The 11,150-nt window shown below is 45.6% G+C and overlaps 1 protein-coding gene across 4 annotated transcripts in view; it reads left to right on the top strand.

Annotated features, from left to right (window-relative positions):
* Positions 1-6,444: 6,444 nt before the first annotated feature.
* The window catches only part of PIAS1 (protein inhibitor of activated STAT 1), a 55,802-nt gene continuing 51,096 nt past the window's right edge, over positions 6,445-11,150 (top strand). For 2 of the 4 annotated variants that reach the window (XM_083849708.1, XM_083849705.1), the window contains exon 1: positions 6,445-6,510. In XM_083849708.1, the coding sequence (XP_083705834.1) occupies positions 6,487-6,510 (24 nt within the window). In that variant the 5' untranslated portion in view covers positions 6,445-6,486. Of the gene's footprint in view, positions 6,511-6,535; positions 6,811-6,908; positions 7,269-11,150 lie in introns of those variants that run through there. The other 2 variants (XM_083849707.1, XM_083849706.1) reach the window with 2 other exon arrangements.

Below are 11,150 nucleotides of genomic sequence, written 5' to 3'. Positions count from 1 at the left end.
AAAACAAAAAAATAGACAACAATAACATGCCCCACCCAGGATGGGAGAGGAAATGAGACTCTGCAAAGTCAGAATGATCGCAGTCGTTCATCGCACCCGGTGGGCTAGGGTGAGGTTTGCTGGGAGTCCTGGTGCCCACCCGCCTGCCTGGTAAGCGTGGGGACGAAGGGGCTGCTTGGAGGGACAGAATGGACACGCGTCCTCTAACGTGCAGGAGTAAACCTTAACTGGAGGCTGTTTTAGAGCCCTGTTGTCATGTCAGAGTCTTATAATCCATACTCAAAAGACAGTTAAAATGGAAATGTTTTCTCAAACATGGCATAGGTGAGGGTGTATAGAGGTGGAGAGTGCAGCCAAGCATAAAAGATCTGGGCTAAATAGCACACGGTGCAGCTGCGCTTCTAAAGCGCTCTCCCCAAACCAGAGGCTAAGCTAATGATGAGAAGACCGTTTAGAGACAGCATGACTCCAGCAATCCATGAGAACAATGCAAAGTTCAAAAATAGCAGTATCGACTGGTGGAAAAACAGCATACATATAATTTTCAGGTAATTACTATAGTATAATTAGCTCTGTTGTTTTCATAAGAGCCATCTGAAATGAACTCTACTTGCTACTGGAACCCAGCTTTATTTACAGCGTTCCCAGGACTAAAGTGATTCTTTAAAAATAGAGATTAGGTTAAAAAAAAAATAAAGATGCGAGTGCTTTGTGTGTGATACCATCTGCATGCAGTGGGTGGAGGCTACCTGCTGACGTCTCGCTCAGCGTTTCATCCGCCCTACTCCGAGCCACGTTAGGCAACACGAGAGCTGAAGGACTGAGGAGCAGAAGCAAAATCGACTCCTAGGCTGTCCGTATGAGGGGGAGTAACGTGTAGCATCGTAACAGGCACTTACTCTCAATGCTACGGAAAATTTAGCACCTTGATTTATTTCTTTTTATTTTTTATTTTTTCTTTGCCACAGAACTTTGCTTGTTAGGAATTATTCAGTATCAGTAGAAAGTAACTTCTTGAGCGCTGGGGCCTTGCAGTCTCACGTAAAAACACTTTTTATTGGAATGAAAGAGTTTGTCACAGTTAAAACTTGTTTTTTTGTCCGTGTCATAAGTCCGTGCGGCTTAATTATAAACCTGCCTCACCTCTCTGAAGATATCCTGGAAGTAGATGTAACTTTCTGTAGTTTTCTGTCATTGTGTTCGAATTGTTCTTGGCCAGTTTTGAGCTCCTGAACGCTCTGACACTCGAGGTGGTGCTTGGCTTTGGTACAGCACTGCACACTTCACGGCTCACTCTGAATCGGTTACGGCCTGCTGCAGTTGCTTTACTCTTTCGTCTTGTACTGTGCCTACGTGTTATGAAAATGGGTGCTAATGGGGAAAAAAATCACAATTGTGACTCAGTGAAGTGGAATTTTGTTGACAAAATCCGAATTCAGCTCAGCCAAAGGAAATGCTTTTTGAAGTGTAGATGAATATCTCAGGAATGACCATTTCTTCTAGCTTTCATGGAAAGAAAAATAAAGGAAAGAAAGAAAGAAACGCAAATTCAAATAAAAGACCAGAGAAAAGTGAGAAATGTATGTACAGAAATAGATCCACTCCACAGGGGCAGTTTTCCTCGGATACAAGCTACAGAAGTTAACTGTTGGTAAGTTAATGTTGGAAGGCCAGTGGGATGCTGTCACCTTCTTAGCTAGGACTGTCTGTAGCTCCTGTGCCTCCTCTCAGTACAGACCACAGTTCTCCTACGGCATAAAATCACCTCGTGTAAACACGTTTTGCTGTTGGGACTACTGTCATCCTGCACAAAATCCAACAAGGCTGCACGAATGCCTTTTCTTGTGAACCCTTGGCTCCTGAACCCTTTTTTCCCCCCGCACCTTGCTTTATGAAGGTGTAAAGCCCCAAACGCCCCAGAGAGCAGCAAACCACCGCTGGGATCCGGGGGCTACGTGGTGCGGTGGGACTGGTCCCCAGGGAGCACCGCGGGGAGACCTCCTCCTCTTCGGCCTCGCCGAAAACCGTGGTCTCCGCTTGACATCACCGATGCTTCCTTTGACACAATCCAAATATAGAATAGGTTAATTATGAAGGACGGGCCTTAAGGACATCAGCAGGGCTATGAGCAAGCACATATCACCCGCTGATATTAGGGCGGAAAGGGCTAAGCAAATAGTTGTAGAGAATGGGCTAATTGTTGTGCCTATTACTATTGTCCTGCAGCTGCAACACTTTGTATGGCAGCAAAGCACACAGGGAGCCGGGCTGGACTTGGCATCCGTAATTCCAGGCAGGGAACACAATATACAGGGCATTCAAATAGCAGCGAGCACAATTAAAATTTTGAAAGATTAAAGAAAAATTGCAATGTGAAAAGAGTTTTGTATCATGGCCAAGGTAGGCTACGGGTGCTTGGTGTTGTAAGCTGCACTCGTATGTGTACAGTAATAAGGCAAGGTGATATTTAGGAACTGAAAAAACAGGAAATACGCAGATGAAGCTTGTATGTGTCACACTGTAACGCTGCATATGTAATTAAAGATTATAGTAACTCATTTACATACGCTTTCCATACTGCAATAACATTGTTATACTAGCAAGTCTAAGGATATAAAATAGGTAATGTTAACAAAATGCTTCGGTATCTTTTTCTAATTTAGGATTTTAGGTGATTAACTACCTCTCTGTAAATTTTAATAACACTGCTGGCAACGATGTAGTGAATGTTCTTTTTCTAAATAAGCAGCAGCCCTTGTTTTTGGCCTAATTGGAGAGAGGGTGATACTATATGATATGATATGATATTGCACTTGGATGTGCATTTAGAAGGAGATGTGTATACCAGCTGAATTTGAGTTACTCTACCTTGTTGAACTTATGGTATAGCACATTGGTCAATTCCACGTGTATTTCATGTAAAGAATTAAATGGACTTATCTTATAACCTGATGTACTGGCTACTCCATTATTCAATTTCTTCACATATATTGAAGTAATTTCCACTAAAATGTACCTCTGCAGCCTTTTTATTTTTATTTTTATTTTTATTTTTATTTTTATTTTTATTTTTATTTTTATTTTTATTTTTTCACCAGTGACACATCTAACAATTTTTTATGCTTCCAATAATCTCAGGAATAAAAGATGGTTTTGATTGTTTTTAATGGCTTGATTGTGTTTTTTCTATCAAAAAAGACAGTCATTGAGAATCTTTCTTTAAGTGACTTTTAACATTTATATTTAGGACCAAAAATGCTCCCCCTCCTCTGCTTTTGAGCAGAAAGCAAGTTTGGACTACTGGAAAAAGGGGAAAGTCTTGGAGACTCAGATTAATGAAAACAACATGTCAGTAGAAAAACTGCATATCTGTATAAAAATGTTATTGCACCTGAACATGGTTCTCAGAAGGTGAGTTATGTGACATGGAGCATTTTTGGGAAGGTTACAGAGTAGGGAAATGGAAGATATCAGGGTGAAAGGTATATTTTGGCAGTCATTTACCGCAGTCTGGCAAAAAGCAGGAAATGAACTTCTGAAAATTGAAAATTTTAAATACCCAAACTTTGAATGTTTGAGGAAAACCCTTGATCTTCATATTCATCTCTCTTCTCCTCCCTTGGCGGATGTTTGTGTGTGTGTGTGAGGTTAAAAGAAGGAAATATTGCAGTTTTTGCTCAGAAAAACAGAGGTGACTAACAAGTGGAAGTCTGTTTTGTAGGTGTTCTTAACCTGCTCTGGTAGCAGCCTTGTTGCACTGCTTGAGGGCCATGTCCTCTTGAAATGAAGACAGAATTGTGACAAATCTGAACGTTGCTATCACTGACAGAACTGCAGTAGAGCTGGAACAACTGAGAGCATCTCTGGAAATTACTGTCTGTTGACAAAGTCTTTTCTTGGCAAAGAAACCATCATTTAAGTCTCAGGAGTAGAGAGGAACAAAGTTTCATTACTTGTAAATAATTGTGTAAAAATAGAAGCACAGATTGTTTTTCACATTAAGTTCCTTCTTCAAACCAAAGTCTATACTGCATTAAAAAAGAAGGGACTATCAAAAGTCTTAACTCAAGAACAAAGGGCCTGTACTAGCTTTGTTTGTAAAAATACAGTACTTAGGGAGGACTATTTTGAACTGAATATTCTGTACCCTCTCATTTAGTTTGCTTCCTGATTTTAATGTATCTGAAGACATTCTCAGCCTGTTTTATTTAAAGCGATTTTTGAAAGAGGACACGGTGGTTTATGGCCATGTGTCAGGTTTGATAGTGTTATGCCATGATTTAGCAAAGCACTTAAGCACATGTCCACATCCCACTGAATTTGGTAGGAAGTGAAGAAGCAGAGAAAAAAACTGTTTGCTGTGCAGCAAGCTTCTTTCAGGGAAAAAATAAATGAAAAGAGGATTCATCTTTATATGATTGTAGATCTTTTTGCCAAATTCTTTAAATTAGACACAAACTAACATATTAAGATCGTGTTTATTAAACATATTCAATCAATTGAAATGAAATATTCTAAACTGGGCTGGTTCAGACCACTGAAATAGATCAGCTAATTATGGTACATGTGGGTGTACTGGGTAGTCATCTGACTTTTATTTTTTTAGATATCTTGCCTAGCGCCCTCCCCCTTCCCCAAACCAGCCTTTTAGACACCAAGATAACTCTTCATTACATGCAGTATTAAGCCAGAGTATCTGAGTATCACTTATCAGCCTTTGCTAATTGCTCCTCATTTTCTGAATGTTTTATTCAATATGCCAATGCTGAACACCAAAAATGGTAAAAGAAATCAATGAAAATGGTGGCTACTTGGCGTATCTGCAACAGAAATGGGATGTACACATGACCTGGAGAAGAAAGTGGGGTACCAGAGTAGTCAAAAAATGCACCCGGGACTTTCTGTCAATCTGGTCTTGAGACCAAGCTAGGTAATGTTTCTGGATGAAATGCTTAGAAATTAAATGTTTGTGAAGAGATGGAGGTTGTTTTCCCTTGTTCAGAGAAACAGGACTTCGCCTATATTCTTACCGATAACAGGATGGTATCAAAAAGCTACTTAGTAGAAAGATATTTGATACTGCTATCACATTTTTCCCTCAGTGGAAACTGCCTAATTTTAAATTGTGGCTAACTATTCAGGTCATATGGGAGATATAAATTATAATTCAGTAATAATCATGAGTGGTAATCTCTTCACCACTGATTCCCTGTGTGGCCTCAAGCATGCTTTCTTCAATCTGTAGAGTGGAGACATTAATGCTTTTATATCTGGCAATGCAGATAATGTGAGTGCTTTCTGAATGCATGATGATGAATTTTATAGAAGCTATGGAAAACTAGCAAATTTGGTCTCTATCGCACACTTAAAAGGATGTACAATATTGACCTTGTGTTCCAGAAAACTTTTTCATCCTATACTCTGAGGTGAAGGCCAAGTGGAGAAAGTGTCATGGTGATCAGTAATTAGAGTAAGCCACAAGTAGAAGGCAGCCGAATCGAGGTAAGGTGCATGACAGATGCTAGCGTTGAAGCTGATTGACTTCACAACTGCTGCAGTCATCTTGTCAGACAGCATTTCTGGTGTGTATTTTTCCCTCTATATTATCTGGTGTGCTGTTGTACAGCTTCTACCCCAAAATGATATGACATGGTCAATTACAGACCTTAAAGCTCTGCTCTGGTTCTTTAGGCCTTCCTAAAAAGATGCGAACAGCAGGCACTCGTCGCTTTTTGCGATTTAAGAGAAAAAGCCAGGGAAGCTTGTATCGATTCCCCAAACCTCCTGTGCAGTGGCTCAGGAAAATAAAACGATCGTGTCCCCTGTTTTCGGATCCAGGTACTGGGGGACGGAGGGCAGCCCCAGCAGGGCACCCCGCTCCCTCAGCCCGCAGCTCGGCCGCCAGGCTTTGGGCTCCCCGGCTCGCCCCGGGTTGTTTCACTCCTCAGGCATTTAAAGCCGCCGATGAAGTAGCAGGAAGCGGAGTTGCGAATTCCAATTTTAATCAACTTATAACTGCAGGAACGCGTATCCACCTCTCCCCTCCGGTGCTCCGCTTCGGGAGCCCCAGCACCCCGGGGGCGCGGGGGGGAAAGGCTCTGCCCGGCGCCTCTGAGGAGAGCCCGGGGAGCCCTCAGCGCCCCTCACGGCACCGGGGGGGGGGGGGGGCTGCATTGCCGGGGTGTGTGTGTGGGGGGAAACTTTCCACACTGGGCTCTGCCCGAGGGGCTGGGGGGGGGGGGGGGCTCATCGGCCTCCTTCCACAGACCCCAGCACCAAGAGCGGGCACCCAGGAGGGGACGGTGTGCGGCGAGGGGGGGGGTGCTGCGATGGCCGCCCCCCCCGGTGGGGAGGCACAAAATGGCGCCGCGATTCAAACGCTGCGTGCCGCCGGGGGGGCGGCGAGGCAAGGCGGGGAGGGGATGGGGGGGGGGGGGGGGGCGGTGTCCCGGCGGGGTTCACTGCGCCTGCGCCCGGACTTGCAAGATGGCGGACAGTGCGGAACTAAAGGTAGAGCGCAGCGCCAGTCCCCCCGCCGAGCCCCCCGCGGCCGCTTCGTCCCCGCTCCGTGCCCCGTGGGGGGGGCGAAGCGAGCCGCTGCCGGCCGAGCTGCCCCGCCGGGGGGACGGGGGGGCTGTGGAAGGGCCCTGCCGGCTGAGCGGGGGCTGAGGGACGGAGCGGGGCGGGGAAGGAAGGGAGCTGTCCTCCGCTCCCTGCCGGGCAGTGCCCCCCGCGCGCGGGGAGCCGCTGTCGCCGGTGGTGGTGGTGGTGGCGGCGACGGGGGACAGTGCCTGAGTCGCTCCGGGCAGGGTGTGGAGGGCGGAGGGGGAGGTTGGGCTCGGGCCGGGCCGGGCAACCGGGGCGAGGGCGGCGGCCGGGAGCCCCCGGGGGCGGCTGGTCAGGGGGTGGCGGGGTGCGGGGGGGGACACCGGCACCGCTCCCGGTATCCCCGTAAAGTTTCCAGGGGGGGCTCCGTGAGCGGCCCCGGGCCGGGGGAAGCCTCCGGGCAGGGGCCGGTGGGCGCTGACAGGCGGCCTGAGCCGGGGATGGGGTGGTGGGCAGCCCCCGGCGGGGTGTCAGAGCGGAGTTATTCGTGCCCTAAACGCCCCGAAACAAAGTTATTTCTGCCCTAAACGCCCCGGAGCGAAGTTATTTCTGCCCTAAATGCGTGAAACTTGGCGGGGGCCGCCCCGCTGGGCGGCGGAGGCTCGGTAGGAGCCGGCCGGGGATGGAGGAGAGGATGCGGCTCGTCAGGGACTTAGAGCGGGGTGGGTGGCGGGGGAGACACGCTGTGCGAGGGGGGAAAAAAAAAAAGAAAATTAAAAAAAAAAAGCAAAACTTTCCAGTCGCTTTGCGTTGGCGAGGCGGGGGTGCGGGCTCTGTCTTGCACGCATGTGTTGGAAAGTTTGAGAATTTCACTGCGGTTGTCGCAGGGTCGCTATTCGGCAGGAGGGCTTCGTTTTGGGAGCCTTAAAGTTAGTGTGACAGAAGACGCGCAGATCAGAAGCGTACCAAACATAGCACGGACTTCAGAACCTATAAAGTATGAGCAGGGAACCCTTTGTCTTTCCCTAGAAACTCTCAGCTCTCTGCACCAGAGGTCCTTGTGCTTTCATTTTGAGGTGCTTGTAGAGCCGGCAGGATGTAAAGAAGTAGAAATATTGTGTGCGTGTTCCACCTTTTTGGGGTCTGTGTCTGCCAGGTCAGGACAAACGCTTACAATTCCTCCTCTGTTCTTTGTTTTTCAGGGTGTCTTGCAGGGTATGTTGCCCCCGAGATTTTTTTTTTTTCTTTTAAATTATGCTTCCCACATAATGGGATAAAGGGTTGAGGTTTAATTCCAGCGTTAAACTTTTGTTAATCTTGGCATGCCAAGTGGAGTAGTTTGTTTTGGTAGCTGGCTCTAGAGCTTTCGGTGCACAATAGCTGGTTTGGGTACGCGCGATGCCTTTATGAGCAAGGCTGACCTGAGTGGAGCGAGAAGAGGCAGGAACTAGGGGATGAAGTTTTTTCTTTTAATATGCGATAAGGTGGCAGGATGGTGGTCCATGGACAGTGCTAAAAGGCATGGTTTTACTATGAAAATCAACAACTTATTGATCTCGGGAGCTTTGAAATATGAAGCCTCTCGTCCCTCGCAGGGCCGCCGGGCTCTGCGTCCATCTACGTGTTGCAGAGCTGTCTGCCAGCACGGCGGAGAGGAGAGGCCCGTCCTGCTCTCCCTCTGCAGTTAGAGCTCTCCTAGAAGTGTGTTTGAGTCCGCTTGTCATCCCTGACTTCTTTATTGATCTCTTTCTGAAACCTGCTTCTCGAGAACCAGTGGAGGGAAGTTATGATTTTTTTTTTTTAAAGTACTGTTGCTACCTCAGGGAGCTGAAGGGTAAATGTCAAGCTGACTAGTTTATTTTCAATTTCGCTTTGCTGCTCAGGACATTTAGTGGTACTTGCAAGCTGGGACTGTAGGATGGTAGCTCTGCGTTCCGTGAAAAGATGTTTTTTGGTAGCTATGAGGGCTTGGCAGTTTACATAAGGGGGGAAAAAAGTTAGTTCGTAAATCCCTACTTGAAAGACTTCAGCGTGGAGGGGCCTGAATGCATTTTTTCTCTAGTCTGTACAAATTAAAAGAGGCGTGTGGATGTGTGCCTGCCTGGGGTGTGAGGAAAAGATGGGGGGCATGATGCTTCTGCCCAGAGATGTGGCTGTCACATACCGGGCTTTCCAGAATTAGTCCAGCTGGGTTATCGGGCACTGGGTGAGGTGGGTGATCCTTGGAAAAATGAGGCTAATGGAGAGCTGTTACCTGCTGCACCCAGCTCCGAGGTATTTGCAGGCAGGAGTACATCCCCAGAAAGCGCACTTCTACATTTTTTGGGTTTTGAATGTTGAAAGGAGACGTAACTAGGAGAGGGTTTGTGATAAAGGCTCTGCTATTTGAAGAATGAACGGCAAATTCCTTTCATTATTTTAATTTTCTTAGGTAGAATCTTTCCACATTTCTCTTCTGATCAATTAGCGAGCGGCATTGATTTTAGATCTAGTGACCTTTAAAACTAAAATCAAAGGTAAGAGCTGCACGGCAACTCACTTGGCTGGGCAAGGTAAAGTTTGTCAGAGAAACTTGGTCAAATTTTTGTCTCTAAAACTTTCTCGTCTTCCTGTGTAAAGAACCGTGGGGTAACGTGTGGGTGTAGTGGACGTGTGTAAATAGGAGAATGACATACAACACGTGTTGTATGTCAAATGCACAAGGTAAAATAAAAGGTTTTGCTTCCTCGAGGAAGAATAGCAGTCGTTCTTGCTTGCCACAATTTTAAATCACAAAATGATGTTTCCTGTAATGTATTCTTGCCATGATCAGGAGTGTTTCAGCGTTTTGCCCCGTTTGAGAATGTTTGTCCTGCTGGAAAAAGAAGAAAATGAGATAAGATCAAACGTACTTTGCAGATCCCAGACTTGTGAGGTTGCTGAATTCCTTGGTACTCTCGAAGTTTTGGATTAATTGAACCAATATGTTTTCATTATTGTTGATGAAACAAGGTAACTGGAAAGTCTGTTCTTCTCAGGATTACCTTCCTAACTATAGGCAGAGACATATGTGAATTTTCCTGATCTTAATTACTATTCCTGTATAATTGCATACAGACTCTAATTTATCTCAAGGTAAGCTATTTAAAGCTCTTTCTAATTGGAAGGAGTATACTTGAGTGATTAAATCTTTCCTTCAATATTTCTTACATCTCCTTAAATTGGTTATTAGATTGTTGTGATCTTTGCCTTCTACTCAAGTCTTTTGGAAATCATTACACAGTTTGCAATAATCAATTCAATTATACATGGATCAAAGAATGAAAAAGAAAAGCTAATGTTCCAGTATTGTCATTCTTGATACTGTCCTAAGAAGCTGGTTTGGAAAGCACATGCTGGGAGGTTTTCTCCTTTGTTCTCTCTCCTTTTAAGAAAGTGCCTTTGGGGATTGAAGAGATCCCTGGTGTGTTTCTTGTTAGACACAATTTATACTTTTAAAAAAAAAAAAAAGTGAGCCAAGAGTTTGAATGAAAATTCATAATAGCATTTCCACACAATGGTGATGAAAACAAGCCATTTAAAAGCGTGCGGTTGGGAAATACCCCTCCCCTAAATGCAGGGGAGCAGTTCGGTGAGGGGAGCGGCCAGCTGCCTGGCTTTCAGGTGGGGGTGGTGGTGGTGCCAAGTGGATCTCCGGTATGGAAATGCGTTTGTGCTAGACTACGTTGTCAATGCTAATAAGCATAAGCTACCTATTTCAGCGTTCAGTTAGAATTTTACTCTTCTGTATTATGAGCTATTTTTGCTTAATCCTTTTATAAGTTGCTGGGGTTGCGTGCTTCTGTGATTAAAGGCAATATAATCCACTTTTCATTGTTATGTGAGTCCACGGATTACGTTACTTTCGTTCCTATAATTTGGCGTGTGCCACTATAATTGTATTTTTAACTGTATTTTGGTCTAAGTATCTTTTTTCTGTGTTTTTTGGTCTTCAGTGCTGGAATTGCAGATATCAGACGACTAAAATTGGCAGCTGTGCATCACTGTTTAGCTGTCAGATTCCCAATCCATAACACTTCTTTATGGCCGATAAAAACAGATTGCTTATTGTACACACGTAAATACGGTGTCAGCACATTTCTCGTACAAACCCCTCCCAGGCGCTAGGGGCCATCCTGGAAGTATTTCTAGGCTGTGCAAATAGAGTTCTTATTTATTGCCACTTGTGAGGAGGAGGAGGAGGAGAGGTACAACAGCCAGTCGGTCAGAGTAGTGGGCTTCTGGTTGGTTTGGGTTGCAAAGGTATGTAGTGATCACGGTTAAAAAGCTTAGGTGGTAAGAAATGAGCAGGTAAAAAGGCACTTCGTTTAGCTTTATGCCGTTAAAAAAGGGAAAAGTGCCACCCTAGGTATTGGAGAGGCTGAGGACAGCTTGTCTGCTGGTGAGGATGGGTATGGATCAGCCACAGAAGAGCAATATTTGAAAGCATCCCTTGAAGCAGCATGTAGATGTTGAAGATGTCTTCAGATACCGGGGGTATTTGTAGGGCGGCAGATGATCGGTATGGTTCAGACTCCGACCCGCGCTTGTGCGGAGCACACAGATAAGCGCAGACCTGTCGCTAA

Source organism: Anser anser (assembly GCF_964211835.1).
Source record: "Anser anser genome assembly, chromosome: 10".
In the NCBI taxonomy this organism is placed as follows: Eukaryota; Metazoa; Chordata; class Aves; order Anseriformes; family Anatidae; genus Anser; species Anser anser.
The sequence above is the reverse complement of the archived record's forward strand: the minus strand, read 5'-3'. Positions and strand labels throughout refer to the sequence as shown.